A 17,539-nucleotide genomic window follows, 5' to 3' on the forward strand; every position below is an offset into this window, starting at 1 on the left:
GGCCAGCCAACGAGAGTGTACAGGTCGCAGTGGTGGGTAGTATATGGGGCTTTGGTGACAAAACGGATGGCACTGTGATAGACTGCATCCAATTTATTGAGTAGGGTATTGGAGGCTATTTTGTAAATGACATCACCGAAGTCGAGGATTGGTAGGATGGTCAGTTTTACAAGGTTTAACTTTGGATTGGAGATGTTTGATGTGAGTCTGGAAGGAGAGTTTACAGTCTAACCAGACACCTAGGTATTTGTAGTTGTCCACATATTCTAAGTCAGAGCCGTCCAGAGTAGTGATGTTGGACAGGCGGGCAGGTGCAGGCAGCGATCGGTTGAAGAGCATGCATTTAGTTTTACTTGTATTTAAGAGCAATTGGAGGCCACGGAAGGAGAGTTGTATGGCATTGAAGCTCGCCTGGAGGGTTGTTAACACAGTGTCCAAAGAAGGGCCAGAAGTATACAGAATGGTGTCGTCTGCGTAGAGGTGGATCAGAGACTCACCAGCAGCAAGAGCGACATCATTGATGTATACAGAGAAGAGAGTCGGTCCAAGAATTGAACCCTGTGGCACCCCCATAGAGACTGCCAGAGGCCCGGACAACAGACCCTCCGATTTGACACACTGAACTCTATCAGAGAAGTAGTTGGTGAACCAGGCGAACCAACCATATAGCGCTACCCCACCTGAATTCCCAATGTCACCCCTTTATCTATCTGCCTTAACCTCTCTATAGGGACCACTTCCCTTCATACCCCCATTCTCTGCCATAAACATTGGACCTGTTTGGCATTCTTCCGTTGTCCGTTGCTCTTAAGCTTTTAATGACATCAGTACCTCCTCTCTGACTATTTAACATTAATCAGAAGGTGATTGGTTAAATGTACGGGGTCATCCATTTCCATCATATTACCTTTAGGGTGTGGTGAGTGGACTTGTGGAGCAAATAGAATTGGGAAGCATATGCATTTCCATTACAACTCACTGACAACTGAATTACTGTACTTTTAATTGGAAAAGATCATAACTCTCACACGAGGAAGGGAGTGCAGAGGAGTCTGGCAAACATTCATTCTTATATGGCGCTCACAACGTCTGACCAGAATGAGACATTCATCAAATCCCTGACAAAGGAGACACTTGGGCTCCACAATGCGGAAAGTAAAGTGACCTTGACTGAGGAGAAACAATGAAGGGAATCTTCATAGCACCAGACTACTCATCTTCTCTTTTCTTTCTCACTCTTCGTTGAACTCCCTCTTCCCTACAAAGCGCACTGTCGTTTAGATTGCCCTTTTCCTTTACGGCTGCCTGCTTCTCGTTCTGTCAGCCAAAGTATGCTTTTATTTTCCCCAGGTCTGCCTCTCTCTCTCTCTCTCTCCCCCTCTCTCTCTCTCTCTCTCTCTCTCTCTCTCTCTCTCTCTCTTGCTCTCGCTCTCCTCTTTCAAATCTTTCTGTCGTCACGGCTGAAGTTCAAACGAGACAGTGTTTCCATCCAGCTGGTGAGAATCTCATCAAGGCCAGACAGTGTTTCCATCCAGCTGGTGAAAATCTCATCAAGGCCAGACAGTGTCTCCATCCGGCTGGTGAGAATCTCATCAAGGCCAGACAGTCTCCATCCGGCTGGTGAGAATCTCATCAAGGCCAGACAGTGTCTCCATCCGGATGGTGAGAATCTCATCAATGCCAGACAATGTCTCCAGCCGGCTGGTGAGAATCTCATCAAGCCCATACAGTGTCCTCATCCGGCTGGTGAGAATCTCATCAAGCCCAGACAGTGTCCTCATCCGGCTGGTGAGAATCTCATCAAGCCCAGACAGTGTCCTCATCCGGCTGGTGAGAATCTCATCAAGCCCAGACAGTGTCTCCATCCGGCTGGTTAGAATCTCATCAAGGCCATACAGCGTCCTCATCCGGCTGGTGAGAATCTCATCAAGGCCAGACAGTGTCTCCATCCGGCTGGTGAGAATCTCATCAAGGCCAGACAGTCTCCATCCGGCTGGTTAGAATCTCATCAAGGCCAGAGCACCGGTCAGATGCCGAAGCAGAGAGAAACAATGGAGTCATGTGCAGCTGCTTGTCCTGTGTAGCCATGGGTGGATTTGAAATCTTTATTTTAAGCAAGGGAAACATTTACAGAACAGCATGGCTGGAGATGCATAAAGTGAAAACTGATGTCTGGTTTGGAAGTGAAACTTTGTCTGGCTTGAGGAAAAGAAGGATGGGGTTGTTAAAACAAGAGACTGCTGGCAAGACGTGGTCGGGTTCAGACATAGAAGTCTTTGCCATTCATCTCAGTTGTAGTCCTAGGAGAAAAAACATGATCTCAGTTGTAGTCCTAGGAGAAAAAACATGATCTCAGTTGTAGTCCTAGGAGAAAAAACATGGTCTCAGTTGTAGTCCTAGGAGAAAAAACAATCTCAGTTGTAGTCCTAGGAGAAAAACCATCAACTCAGTTGTAGTCCTAGGAGAAAAACCCTCACCTCAGTTGTAGTCCTAGGAGAAAAACCCTCATCTCAGTTGTAGTCCTAGGAGAAAAAACATAATCTCAGTTGTAGTCCTAGGAGAAAAAACATAATCTCAGTTGTAGTCCTAGGAGAAAAAACAATCTCAGTTGTAGTCCTAGGAGAAAAAACAATCTCAGTTGTAGTCCTAGGAGAAAAACCCTCACCTCAGTTGTAGTCCTAGGAGAAAAACCCTCATCTCAGTTGTAGTCCTAGGAGAAAAAACATTATCTCAGTTGTAGTCCTAGGAGAAAAAACATAATCTCAGTTGTTCAAGACAAATTAAATCTCTAAGGATCAAAGGATGATAACAGATAACAACATTGAGAAAATCAATCCTACATGTAGTAACTCCTGTTTAAATTCTTGTCTTGTCATCAGAATGTGTCTCACAACAACAGGTTGTCTACTTAATAACGTGGGTGTCCAGCAGTGGAGGCTGCTCAGGGGAGAACGGCTCATAATAATGGCTGGAATGGAGTAAATGCAATGTTATCAACAACATGGTTTTCATGGGTTTGATACCATTCTATTCACTCCATTCCATCCATTCTACTCCATTCCAACCATTGTTATGAGCCGTTCTCCCCTGAGCAGCCTCCACTGCTGGACACCCACCCTCCATGGCTACCATTGCCATTACATTGCACTGCAACATAATTCATGTTCTACCTACTTTTCTTCTCTCATTACTATCACCTCTGATATTTCTGTTGGGTCACCGTTTCCGTTTCTCTCTCGCGCACCGTGCCTGCATGTCTCTCTCTCTCCTTTTCTCCTTCCTTCCCTCCAATGGCCACGCCTTCATAGGAAGCATTTGATTTAAAATGTTTCTTCTTCTATCCAGGCACCACTATAAAGCCTTTGGGTGTCAGCGTGGAGTTCACGGTGGCAAAACAAGATGATCACTTCTGTGTTTGATCTTGGGAGTCGGCATGGCAGGGTGTCCAAACAGAGAGAAATCTATTGCCCTTGTGTCTCAGACGAAAAGCTTGGAGCTGTCCAGCGCTGAGGCATGCTACCATGGAGATAAAAGGGTCGAAAGGAACTCATCTCACACTAAGACCTCTGGAAAATGTCTGTGCATGAGATCCTTTACTCCTCGACTTGGAAATCAGAAACGTCTGCAATTAGACTGAAACTTCAACACTTCTAATCTAGCCCATTGATTGTTTCAACATTCAACTATTGTTTCAACATGTCTACTTCCTTTTGAACACAGACATTGGGCTTATGACTCAAATGGCACCCTATTCCCAAAATGGCACCCTTTTCCCAAATGGCACCCTATTCCCAAATGGCACCCTATTCCCAAATGGCACCCTATTCCCAAATGGCACCCTATTCCCAAAATGGCACCCTATTCCCAAATGGCACCCTATTCCCAAAGGGCACCCTATGCCCAAATGGGAATACTATTTCCAAATGGCACCCTATTCCCAAAGGGCACCCTATTCCCAAAGGGAACACTATTCCCAAAGGGAACACTATTCCCAAGGGTTTTTCTTTATTTGTACTATTTTCTGCATAGTAGAATAATAGTTAAGACATCAACACTATGAAATAACACATATGGAATCATGTAGTAACCAAAAAAGTGTTACACAAATCAAAATACATTTTACATTTGAGATTCTTCAAATTAACCACCCTTTGCTTTGATGACAGCTTTTATACAATGTAGAAAATAAGAAAAATAAGAAAAACACTTGAATGAGTAGGTGTCCAAACTTTTGACTGTCACTGTATATACACTGCTCAAAAAAATAAAGGGAACACTTAAACAACACAATGTAACTCCAAGTCAATCACACTTCTGTGAAATCAAACTGTCCACTTAGGAAGCAACACTGATTGACAATAAATTTCACATGCTGTTGTGCAAATGGAATAGACAAAAGGTGGAAATTATAGGCAATTAGCAAGACACCCCCAATAAAGGAGTGATTCTGCAGGTGGTGACCACAGACCACTTCTCAGTTCCTATGCTTCCTGGCTGATGTTTTGGTCACTTTTGAATGCTGGCGGTGCTCTCACTCTAATGGTAGCATGAGACGGAGTCTACAACCCACACAAATGGCTCAGGTAGTGCAGCTCATCCAGGATGGCACATCAATGCGAGTTGTGGCAAGAAGGTTTGCTGTGTCTGTCAGCGTAGTGTCCAGAGCATGGAGGCGCTACCAGGAGACAGGCCAGTACATCAGGAGACGTGGAGGAGGCCGTAGGAGGGCAACAACCCAGCAGCAGGACCGCTACCTCCGCCTTTGAGCAGGAGGAGCACTGCCAGAGCCCTGCAAAATGACCTCCAGCAGGCCACAAATGTGCATCTTGTATCCACTGTATCTACTGTATCTACTGTATCTACTGTATCCACTGGATCTACTGGATCTACTGTATCTACTGGATCCACTGGATCTACTGTATCCACTGTATCTACTGTATCTACTGTATCCACTGTATCTACTCTATCTGCTGTATCTACTCTATCTACTGTATCTACTGCATCTACTGTATCCACTCTATCTACTGCATCTACTGTATCCACTCTATCTACTGAATCTACTGTATCCACTGGATCTACTGGATCTACTGTATCTACTGTATCCACTCTATCTACTGTATCTACTCTATCTACTGTATCCACTCTATCTACTGAATCTACTGTATCCACTGGATCTACTGTATCTACTGTATCCACTCTATCTACTGTATCTACTCTATCTACTCTATCTACTGGATCTACTGTATCCACTCTATCTACTGGATCTACTGTATCTACTCTATCTACTGTATCTACTCTATCTACTGTATCTACTGGATCTACTGGATCCACTCTATCTACTGGATCTACTGGATCTACTGGCGGTTTGGGAGTAACTGCCATCTAAGAGACAACACCTTTTTTGCTGCCTACCAGTAATAATTGTCTCTGATTGATGGAGAGATTCAAGGAGCTGTCATTGTTAAGTAACATAGCAGATGCAACGCATTGAATATTTACATTGATGCACTTCGAAAACAAAGTTTGTAACTTGTCCCTGAACAGCTTCCATCCCCAAGCCATAACACTGCTAAATAAATAGCTACACAGACTATCTGAGTTGACCCTTGTTTTATTCATATTTTTTGTGCTGTCTCTATGAACACTCACAGGACTCTATACACGTGCGCACACACACACACACTTAATTTGCTCACACACACATAACATACAGTCATCATACACGCTGCTGCAACTCTGTTTTTCATATATCCTGATGCCTAGTTACCTTACCCCTGTACATACAGTTGAAGTCGGAAGTTTACATACACTTAGGTTGGAGTCATTAAACCTCATTTTTCAACCACTCCACAAATTTCTTGTCAACAAACTATAGTTTTGGCAAGTCAGTTAGGACATATACTTTGTGCATGATACAAGTCATTTTTCCAACAATTGTTTACAGACAGATTATTTCACTTATAATTCACTGTATCACAATTCCAGTGGGTCAGAAGTTTACATACACTAAGTTGACTGTGCCTTTAAACAGCTTGGAAAATTCCAGAAAATTATGTCATGGCTTTAGAAGCTTCTGATAGGCTAATTGACATTAATTGAGTCAATTGGAGGTGTACCTGTGGATGTATTTCAAGGCTTATCTTCAAACTCAGTGCCTCTTTGCTTGACATCATGGGAAAATCAAAAGAAATCAGCCAAGATTCTCAGAAAATAAATGTAGACCTCCACAAGTCTGGTTCATCCTTGGGAGCAATTTCCAAACGCCTGAAGGTACCACGTTCATCTGTACAAACAATAGTACGCAAGTATAAACACCATGGGACCACGCAGCTGTCATACCGCTCAGGAAGGAGACGCGTTCTGTCTCCTAGAGATGAACGTACTTTGGTGCGAAAAGTCCAAATCAATCCCAGAACAACAGCAAAGGACCTTGTGAAGATGCTGGAGGAAACAGGTACAAAAGTATCCATATCCACAGTAAAATGAGTCCTATATCGACATAACCTGAAACGTCGCTCAGCAAGGAAGAAGCCACTGCTTCATACCCGCCATAAAAAAGCTAGACTATGGTTTGCAACTGCACATGGGGACAAAGATCGTACATTTGGAGAAATGTCCTCTGGTCTGATGAAACAAAAATAGAACTGTTTTGCCATAATGACCATCGTTATGTTTGGAGGAAAAAGGGGGAGGCTTGCAAGCCGGAGAACACCATCCCAGCCGTGAAGCACGGGGTGGCAGCATCATGTTGTGGGGGTGCTTTGCTGCAGGAGGGACTGGTGCACTTCACAAAATAGGCAGGAAAATTATTTGGATATATTGAAGCAACATCTCAAGACATCAGTCAGGAAGTTAAAGCTTGGTCGCGAATGGGTCTTCCAAATGGACAATGACCCCAAGCATACTTCCAAAGTTGTGGCAAAATGGCTTAAGGACAACAAAGTCAAGGTATTGGAGTGGCCATCACAAAGCTCTGACCTCAATCCCATAGAACATTTGTGGACAGAACTGAAAAAGCGTGTGCGAGCAAGGAGGCCTACAAACCTGACTCAGTTACACCAGCTCTGTCAGGAGGAATGGGCCAAAATTCACCCAACTTATTGTGGGAAGCTTGTGGAAGGCTACCCAGAACGTTTGACCCAAGTTAAACAATTTAAAGGCAATGCTACCAAATGCTAATTGAGTGTATGTAAAATTCTGACCCACTGGGAATGTGAAGAAATAAATAAAAGCTGAAATAAATCATTCTCTCTACTATTATTCTGACATTTCACACTCTTAAAATAAAGTGGTGATCCTAACTGATTTAAGACAGGACATTTTTACTTGCATTAAATGTCAGGAATTGTGAAAAACTGAGTTTAAATGTATTTGGCTAAGGTGTATGTAAACTTCCGACTTCAATTGTATCTACCTCCATCCCTGCACATAAATATGGTATTGGAACTGACCCTGTATATAGCTTCTTACTCACTCATGTTCTTCTTATTTCTCATTTTTATTTATTGTGTGTTTTTGATCTACCTTATGTTATTTTTATGATTACATTGATATTGATTACTGCATTGTTTAGAGCTTGCAAGAAATGCATTTCACTGTACGTGACATTAAAACTATGTCCCTGGTCAAAAGTAGTGCACTACTACCCTATGGCCCAGGTCAAAAGAAGTGCACTAACCCTAGAGCCCTGGTAAAAAGTAGTGCACTACTACCCTATGGCCCTGGTCAAAAGTAGTGCACTACATAGTGAATAGGGTGCCATTTGGGATGCAGGTGTAAACAGGTACTTCACCAGGAAGTGAACACACTTGCAAGCTATACCTCTGACTGTAGTGCTGTTGAAAAGGATGTGTGAGCAGTATACCGTCCACTATAGTGATCCTGTTCTGAGGAAGGCGCTTCAATACAAAGAATGTCTAATGGTGATCACTGCGCTTTCTATTGGAGTCAAATGACAGCCTAACTAGGCACAACAAATCTCTAATGTATCATAAGCGTTGTCTCTAAATGAGAACAGTTCATTGAAGTAGCAAGATGCCGCTGACAGAGAAGGTCGCCTCGCTTCTAGTCTTTTTGAAACTTTGCAGAATTTCGTTTTTTTATGTATTATTTCTTACATTTGTTAGCCCAGAAAATCTTAAGTGTTATTACATACAGCCGGGAAGAACTATTGGATATCAGAGCGACATCAACTTACCAGGACTACGGCCAGGAATACGACTTTCCCGAAGCGGATCCTTTGTTCGAACCACCCAAAGCACCCGTGTTATCTCCCAAGAGAATTCTCGTCGGTTATTGTCCCAGCCGTGTGTATCCCCCCTCAAGCCGATACCACGACGGCCCTCAAGGAACTTCACTGGACTCTATGCAAACTGGAAACCATATATCCTGAGGCTGTATTTATTGTAGCTGGGGATTTTAACAAAGCAAATTTGAGAACAAGGCTACCTAAATTCTATCAGCATATTGATTGCAGTACCTGGGCTGGCAAAACACTGGATCACTGCTACTCTAACTTCTGCGATGCATACAAGTGCTTTGAGAGACTAGTCAAGGATCATATCACCTCCACTTTACCTGTCACCTTAGACCAACTGTAATTTGCATACCGCCCCAATAGGTCCACAGACGATGCAATCGCCATCACACTGCACACTGCCCTATCCCATTTGGACAAGAGGATGTAAGAATGCTGTTACATTTACATTTACATTTAAGTCATTTAGCAGACGCTCTTATCCAGAGCGACTTACAAACTGTTCATTGACGACAGCTCAGCATTCAACACCATAGAACCCTCCAAGCTCATCATTAAGCTTAAGGCCCTCGGACTTCCTGACGGGCCGCCCCCAGGTGGTGAAGGTAGGAAACAACATCTCCACTTCGCTGATCCTCAACACTGGGGCCCCACAAGGGTGCGTGCTCAGCCCCCTTCTGTACTCCCTGTTCACCCATGACTGCGTGGCCATGCACGCCTCCAACTCAATCATCAAGTTTGCAGATGACACAACAGTAGGAGGTCTGATTACCAACAATGACGAGACGGCCTATAGGGAGGAGGTGAGGGCACTCGGAGTGTGGTGTCAGGAAAACAATCTGTCACTCAACATCAACAAAACCAAGGGGATGATCGTGGAATTCAGGAAACAGCAGAGGGAGCACCCCCCTATCCACATCGACGGGACAGCAGTGGAGAAGGTGGAAAGTTTTAAGTTCTTCGGTGTACACATCACGGACAAACTGAAATGATCCACCCACACAGACAGTGTGGTGAAGAAGGTGCAGCAGCGCTTCTTCAACCTCAGGAGGCTGAAGAAATGTGGCTTGTCACCTAAAACCCTCACAAACTTTTACAAATACACAATTGAGAGCATCCCGTCGGGCTGTAGCACCACCTGGTACGGCAACCACACCACCCACAACCGCAGGGGTCTCCAGAGGGTGGTGTGGTCTGCACAACGCATCACCGGGGGCAAACTACCTGCCCTCCAGGACACCTACAGCACCCGATGTCACAGGAAGGCCACGGCCTGTTCACCCTACTACCACCCAGAAAGCGAGGTCAGTACAGGTGCATCAAAGCTGGGACCGAGAGACTGAAAAATAGCTTCTATCTCAAGGCCATCAGACTGTTAAACAGCTATCACTAACACAGAGAGGCTGCTGCCTACACACAGACTTGAAATCATTGGCCACTCTAACAAATGGATCACTAGTCACTTTATTAATGCCACTTTAATAATGATGTTTACATATCTTGCATTACTCATGCCATATGTATATACTGTATTTTATACCATCTATTGCATCTTGCCTATGCCGCTCGGTCATTGCTCATCCATATATTTATATATACATATTCTTATTCCATCCCTTTACCTAGATTTGTCTGTATTAGGTAGTTGTTGTGGAATTGTTAGATTACTTGTTAGATATTGTTGCACTGTCGGAACTAGAAGCAGAAGCATTTCGCTACTCTCGTAATAACATCTGTTAACCGTGTGTATGGGACCAATAACATTTGATTTGATTTGAAAACGCTCAGAGCTGATCTTCAGCAGTATGGCTCTAAGCACTTTAGTTACGGCATAAGCGACAACACTGCCTGTCTACTGCTCATGTCATGCTCAGCTTGCAGTAACAGGTGGTACTGTATATAGGCAGATCAAGGTTGCCAATACAGATCTGGATCTAACTCCATTATTTTCCTTTAATTTGCCTGTCTGTTTGTGTGTTTCAGATAGTGCACATTACAAGCCTTTCAAAACCCGTGTTAGTTCGCATTGGTCATTCATTTCCTCAGTTCTCTAGCTGTCTGAAAGCCGCCTTACTTTCTCTTGTCTCTTCTTCATACTCTTCTACCCAGTTTATTAGATCAGACCCCTGTGTGGTGTGTGTGTGTGTGTGTGTGTGTGTGTGTGTGTGTGTGTGTGTGTGTGTGTGTGTGTGTGTGTGTGTGTGTGTGTGTGTGTGTGTGTGTGTGTGTGTGTGTGTGTGGACGTGTTTAACTATACTTGTGGGGACCAGAAGTCACCACAAGGTCAAATGCTATTTCTAGGGGGTTTACGCTTAAGGTTAGAATTAGTGTCAGGGTTAGAATTAGGTTTAGGGTTAGGAGCTAGGGTTAGTTTTAGGGTTCGGGTTAGGAGCTAAGGTTAGGTTTATGGTTAAGGTTAGGTTTTCGGGTTAATGGTAAGGTTAGGGTTCATGTTAGAGTTAGGATTAGGGTTAGGGTTATGTTTAGGGTTAGGGTTAGGGAAATATGATTTTGAATGGGACTGAATTGTGTGTCCCCACAAGATTATTTATACAATACTCTATGTGGGTGTGTGTGTGTGTACAGTATGTTAGTTCATTATATCAGACCCCAGTGTGTGTGTGATCACCCCTAATCTGCTTGAGTGTCAGCTGCTGTCCTCAGAACCCACCAGAGGGTTGTCTCTCACTCTCCATCTCTCTGTCTCCACTCATTCTCTCCATCTCTCTCCCCCCTCTTTCTCTCTCTTCTCCCTCCCTTTCTCGTTCCCCAAAACCCTGGCTTATATCCTCATCCATAATGGAGGCTGTCTTGCTTTTCTGAATTTTGTCTCAACCTGTAGTACAGTCAGACGTCTGTTCTCAACCTCTCAGCGCTCACAGAGCAACTTGTGGTTAGTTTCATCTCCTCTCCCCCTCTCCTTTCATCTCTCTTCTCAAGCCGGGATGGAATGTTGATATTTCCACAACTTCTCTACTCCCACAGCTTCAGATGTATTCTTATTATGTGCTATGTTCCAGTGCTATGATCCAGTGCTATGTTCCAGTGCTATGATCCAGTGCTATGTTCCAGTGCTATGTTCCAGTGATATGATCCAGTGATATGTTCCAGTGCTATGTTCCAGTTCTATGTTCCAGTGCTATGTTCCAGTTATATGATCCGGTGCTATGTTCCAGTGCTATGTTCCAGTGCCATGTTCCAGCGATATGATCCAGTGCTATGTTCCAGTGCTATGATCCAGTGCTATGTTCCAGTGATATGATCCAGTGCTATGTTCCAGTGATATGATCCAGTTCTATGTTCCAGTTCTATGTTCCAGTGCTATGTTCCAGTTCTATGTTCCAGTTCTATGATCCAGTTCTATGTTCCAGTGCTATGTTCCAGTTCTATGTTCCAGTTCTATGTTCCAGTGCTATGTTCCAGTTCTATGTTCCAGTTCTATGATCCAGTTCTATGTTCCAGTGCTATGTTCCAGTGCTATGTTCCAGTTCTATGTTCCAGTGCTATGTTCCAGTTCTATGATCCAGTTCTATGTTCCAGTGCTATGTTCCAGTGCTATGATCCAGTGTTATGATCCAGTGTTATGTTCCAGTGCTATGATCCAGTGCTATGTTCCAGTGCTATGATCCAATTCTATGTTCCAGTGCTATGTTCCCCTGCTATGTTCCAGTGCTATGATCCAGTGCTATGTTCCAGTGCTATGATCCAATTCTATGTTCCAGTTCTATGTTCCAGTGCTATGTTCCCCTGCTATGTTCCAGTGCTATGTTCCAGTGCTATGTTCCAGTGCTATGTATTGTGCCGTGGTCATGTTTATTATAAACACAAGCTGTAGCGTCAGACTGTCAGGTGACTACACAGATTAATGATGGCTATTATTGTTGCTTGACATACACTGTATATTTCAATGTTATTTTGGGGTTAAACATCATGACCTATGCCCCCATGATACCCTACCTGTACTCTCTTATTTCTGTACATGGGATCAGAGAACAGCTAAATAAAAGACAAGGTACAATAGCTTGACATGGATTTGCTATAGTAAAACCACGTGAAATAATTAGATGATTAACTGAAAGGTACTGTCAATATCCACTTAGAAGTCTTGACAGTAAATCAATTAAGTCAATAGGGAGTGTATTGATCTATTGACTAGCTTCTCCACACCTAATTGACATACATAGACATAGTAACTGTCGCACCCTGATTGGTTTCACCTGTCTTTGTGATTGTCTCCACCCCCCTCCAGGTGTCTCCCATCTTCCCCATTATCCCCTGTGTATTTATACCTGTGTTCTCGGTTTGTCTGTTGCCAGTTCGTTTTGTTTTGTCAATCCTGCAGTTTTCCTACTGCTCCTGGCTCTTGATTGTTCCTGTTTCCTAGTTTCCCGTGTTGACCATTCTGCCTGCCCTGACCCTGAGCCTGCCTGCCGTCCTGTACCTTTGCCCCACCTATCTGGATTACTGACCTCTGCCTGCCCTTGACCCATCTTTTGACTGCCCCTGTTCGATTAATAAACTGTTGTTACTTCGACATTGTCTGCATCTGGGTCTTACCTGAAACGTGATAGTACGAACTGGCCATGACTGACCCAGCAGACTCGGACCAGCTGCGCAACACCATCTCCTCCCTTGGAGCCACCATTGGTAGGCATGAGGAATTGCTTCGTGGCCTTATGAAGGGGGTCCACACCTTGGCCGAATGCCATGACCGGGCGTTGGACATCTTGCTGGAGCAATTCCGTGGGTTGGCTGGGAGGCAGCCTGCTACGACAGTAACCTCACAGCCACTCAGCTGTTAGCAGTGTCGGTCACTCCGGTGAGGCCCCGCTTACCTCCCCCGGAACGCTTCAATTAAGAGCCGGGCACCTGTCGGGCCTTTCTAGCTCAATGTGCTCTCATCTTCGAGCTTCAGCCCTTCTCCTTCCCCTCGGACCGCTCTAAGATAGCGTACCTAATCACGTTGATATCCGGGAGGGCGCTCGCCTGGACTACAGCCGTATGGAAGCAACAGCCGGCCATATGCGTCAGTCTGGAGGAGTTCACCGGAGAAGTAAAGGTTTTTGATGCCCCATTCTCCGGGAGTGAGGTTGCTCGAAAGCTATTCCAGCTTCGGCAGGACTCCCGCAGTGTGGCAGACTATGCGGTGGATTTCCGCACGTTGGCAGCTTAGAGTGCCTGGAACCCGGAAGCGCTGTTCGACATGTTCCTACACGGAATCTCGGAGGAGGTCAAGGACGAGCTTGCAGCCCGGGAATTACCGATAGATCTCGATTCCCTTATAGCCTTGACCATCAGGATCAATGGGCGACTACGGGAACGACGGAGGGAGAGGGGATTTGTCAAGCCTACCAGTGTTTTTCCCTCTGCTCCTGTCTCTCGATTGTTCCTGTTTCCCCGGTGTTGACCATTCTGCCTGCCCTGAGCCTGCCTGCCGTCCTGTACCTTTGCCCCATCTTTCTGGATTACTGACCTCTGCCTGCCCTTGACCGTCTTTTGCCCGCCCCTGTTTGACTAATAAACTGTTGTTACTTCAACTTTGTCTGCATCTGCGTCTTACCTTTAACGTGATAGTAACACTAGAATGCTCTACATGGATAGATACAAGCCCTCCATTCAACTGTCACTGTTAGAAATGCCTATTCTTGTGTGGGTATACTGTATAGACAATCAGCTAACCCGCCCAGCCGTCTAGTATTGGCTCACTAATGAGGGGAGAGAAAGAAATTGGTCACTAATGAGAGAGACAGAGCGAGAAAGAAAGTGAGTGGGAATCCCAGCTGTCATGGGCAGAGCTCACTGTTACACTGTATTACTGACGGCCATGCTACCTCATTAGAGCCTCTGTGCTATCTGGAATCCTTGGGACGTCCCTACCCCCATTGAAGTTGAAATTTAACAGGGTTAAGGGTTAGGTAAGGTTTATGACGAGGGTTAGGGTTTAGGGGTAGGCACATCCCAAGGATGCCAGGTAGCACTGACCCTCTTTTAGGCGGTGTCAAAGGAAAGAACGTAACTATTATACCCAGCAGGGATTCCTGGGGCTTTTCATACAGCCTTCTATGAACCAAACAATGACAGGGTGGTCAAACAAACATGGCCGTAATGACTCCATTGGAAGGAGAATTAGTGCAACAGATATTTGTTCAATGGCTTAAGGCTATTTCTGGGTCTCTGTCCGTGTTGAGGGATTGTTTGGATTGTGTTGGTTGACTGGCTATATTCATCATGGAAGCCAATCCATGCAAAGGCTAACTGTAACCAGAGGGAAATGATAGAAAAACCATATTCCAGCCATGTCTATTCCACAAGTTACCACCAGCTAAATCGATGCACTGGAATAACATATGCTAAAAATGTGTACTTGACCAATAACATTTTATTTGACGTTAAAATGCTTATTTACTTCGTTCCATCAGACTGCGCAATGTTATTGATGCGCATTATTTGTCATTATTTGAATATGTTGGTAACCCGTTGTATAAAAGGGATAATGCCCTCGAAGCCGGTGTTTAGAGGATATATTGGCAACACCCGTGCCAATATATCCTCCAAACACCGGCTTTGAGGGCATTATCACTTAAATATATATCTACATATAACAAATCTAAACTAAACAAATAGCAGTTAAGAAAGAGACAACACATTACAAAAGCAATTTGCCTTTTTTAATCTTACATTGCATTGAAAATGTACATAATAGATTCATACATTTTACAAATAATTTGTTCATAAAAATATATTTCTTTATAAAACACTTTTTTAATCACATTTTTTCAAATTTTTTTGTTATATATTTTCAATGCATTTAACATAGGAGTACCCAGTTGTACTGTACTGCAAATAGTAGTTCAATTTTACAGTCCAATCCTAGAATTGTATGGGTTCTTTATTGCAGTCAATTTTATAGGAGAAACTAAGTGGCAAAATAGATTGAAAGGTAAAACAAAACCCGGCACCTAATGAGTGGAATGGAGCTGTGGTGTGTCACCAGACTGTGTCCGTGTTAAGTGTTCAGCAACACATAAAGTCATGTGAGGTGAAGGAGAGAGGGAATGAGGCCGTAGATTAGAAAAGTGAAAGACAGGAACGGGGGGGATGAGGAGAAGAGGAAAGAGCAGCAGACCTGATTCACATGGTGTTTGGTAGGCACTGTGTAAAAATGACCCACTTGGATACATCGACGAATACTGCAACAACTATTGAAACAAAAGAAAATCGTAACAAAAAAAGTGCAATATAATGAAAAGTCAAAATGAAAATGTTGTCTGGAAAGTTTGATCTTTGGGTCATGATCCAAAATGGCAAATAAGAGTTCAATAATCCAGAAAACCCCTTCTATTCACATCTCACAGTTAACATCAGTACTTCAAACACCCCTGATTGGCTCAGCGGGGAAAAAACACAGAACGTGGGACTGAAGCTAGAGAAGAGGGAGTTACGGTCAAAACCGTTGTTTTAAAAAACGATTTTACACTTTAAAAAGGAACCCCAAAATACTTCTGTGTTTTTTTTTTTTGTGAACAGAATTCTTTTGAAATATTTTATTTTCTTCTTCTCTTTTCTTCATATAATCTCGCTGCCATTGGCCCCTCCCACATGATAATATATAGCACAAAAATATAGGTGGTGAATGCTTCTCATATATGCAAGAAGAAGATTTACAGATCCTTTTCAATTTATAAAAAAGACCCAGTCGACTGTGAAGAAGAAACACTCGCAGAGTGCAATATAATAAGGTAACGTCAGAACTCTCCAAGTCACTCGTCGACCACTGTGAAGATTTGGGTTTTTATGTTTCTCAGTTCTCAGTTCAGTCTTCTAAAACGTGATGTTGGTCTAGTCTCCCAATAAGTGTCCTTCTCGACACACATGACCAGTCAAAGTTCCTGAAGAGTGTGCTTTAAGTACCAGAGGATTTGTTTCTTGTACCTCTGTCGCCACCATGGCCAACACACCTAGACTGGACTGTCTTCCATCTCTATCGCCAGTCTAAATCTCAATTAAATCCGCTCGTTTCGCAAAAGCATTTTCCTGTTCTTTTTTACCCCGATACAAAAATAAGAAAAAAATGATGCAGTCGCCAAGCGGACTTCATTATACCATTGTGCAGACTGTGTTCAGGTTAGGGTCGAACCGGACAGCTTTGCCTTCCACCGACTTGGCACTGGTGTTGTACATGGGGTTCTCGAAGGCCGCCTGGCCGTTGTTGTTCTCGTGGACGGAGCAGCCTGTGTACTGGGCTTTAGGAGTAGTCCTAGAGAAGGACCAACACATTGTTCAGACTCAGTGGAAGAGAAGAAGTCAGTATGAAGTCAACATGTAGCTTTTCTAAGAATATGTAGTGTGTTTAAGGCGCAGTCCTGTGGAGAAACACAGGAATGGTTCATGGTCCTATATGTGAATAACAACAACCAGTACGTAACACACATGCTGTAGCTCCTGACACAGTAGCACAGTATACTGTGTCGGTAAGACTAGCTGGTGGTAGGTCGGTAATAATAGCTGGTGGTAGGTCGGTAAGACTAGCTGGTGGTAGGTCGGTAAGACTAGCTGGTGGTAGGTCGGTAAGACTAGCTGGTGGTAGGTCGGTAAGACTAGCTGGTGGTAGGTCGGTAAGACTAGCTGGTGGTAGGTCGGTAAGACTAGCTGGTGGTAGGTCGGTAAGACTAGCTGGTGGTAGGTCGGTAATAATAGCTGGTGGTAGGTCGGTAATAATAGCTGGTGGTAGGTCGGTAAGACTAGCTGGTGGTAGGTCGGTAATACTAGCTGGTGGTAGGTCGGTAAGACTAGCTGGTGGTAGGTCGGTAATACTAGCTGGTGGTAGGTCGGTAATAATAGCTGGTGGTAGGTCGGTAATAATAGCTGGTGGTAGGTCGGTAATAATAGCTGGTGGTAGGTCGGTAAGACTAGCTGGTGGTAGGTCGGTAAGACTAGCTGGTGGTAGGTCGGTAATACTAGCTGGTGGTAGGTCGGTAAGACTAGCTGGTAGGTCGGTCGGTAATAATAGCTGGTGGTAGTAGGTCGGTAATACTAGCTGGTGGTAGGTCGGTAATACTAGCTGGTGGTAGGTCGGTCGGTAATACTAGCTGGTGGTAGGTCGGTCGGTAATAATAGCTGGTGGTAGGTCGGTAAGACTAGCTGGTGGTAGGTCGGTCGGTAATACTAGCTGGTGGTAGGTCGGTAATAATAGCTGGTGGTAGGTCGGTAAGACTAGCTGGTGGTAGGTCGGTCGGTAAGACTAGCTGGTGGTAGGTCGGTAATAATAGCTGGTGGTAGGTC

The 17,539-nt window shown here is 44.2% G+C and overlaps 1 protein-coding gene across 2 annotated transcripts in view; it reads right to left on the reverse strand.

The window, feature by feature from the left end:
* Positions 1-14,903: 14,903 nt before the first annotated feature.
* The window catches only part of LOC139555242 (CUB and sushi domain-containing protein 3-like), a 773,621-nt gene continuing 770,985 nt past the window's right edge, over positions 14,904-17,539 (reverse strand). For both annotated transcript variants that reach the window (XM_071368883.1, XM_071368882.1), the window contains exon 70: positions 14,904-16,514. In XM_071368883.1, coding sequence (XP_071224984.1) covers positions 16,355-16,514 — 160 coding nt within the window. In that variant the 3' untranslated portion in view covers positions 14,904-16,354. The remainder of the gene's footprint in view (positions 16,515-17,539) is intronic.

The sequence above is a fragment of the Salvelinus alpinus genome, chromosome 26 (genome assembly GCF_045679555.1).
Source record: "Salvelinus alpinus chromosome 26, SLU_Salpinus.1, whole genome shotgun sequence".
NCBI lineage: Eukaryota > Metazoa > Chordata > Actinopteri > Salmoniformes > Salmonidae > Salvelinus > Salvelinus alpinus.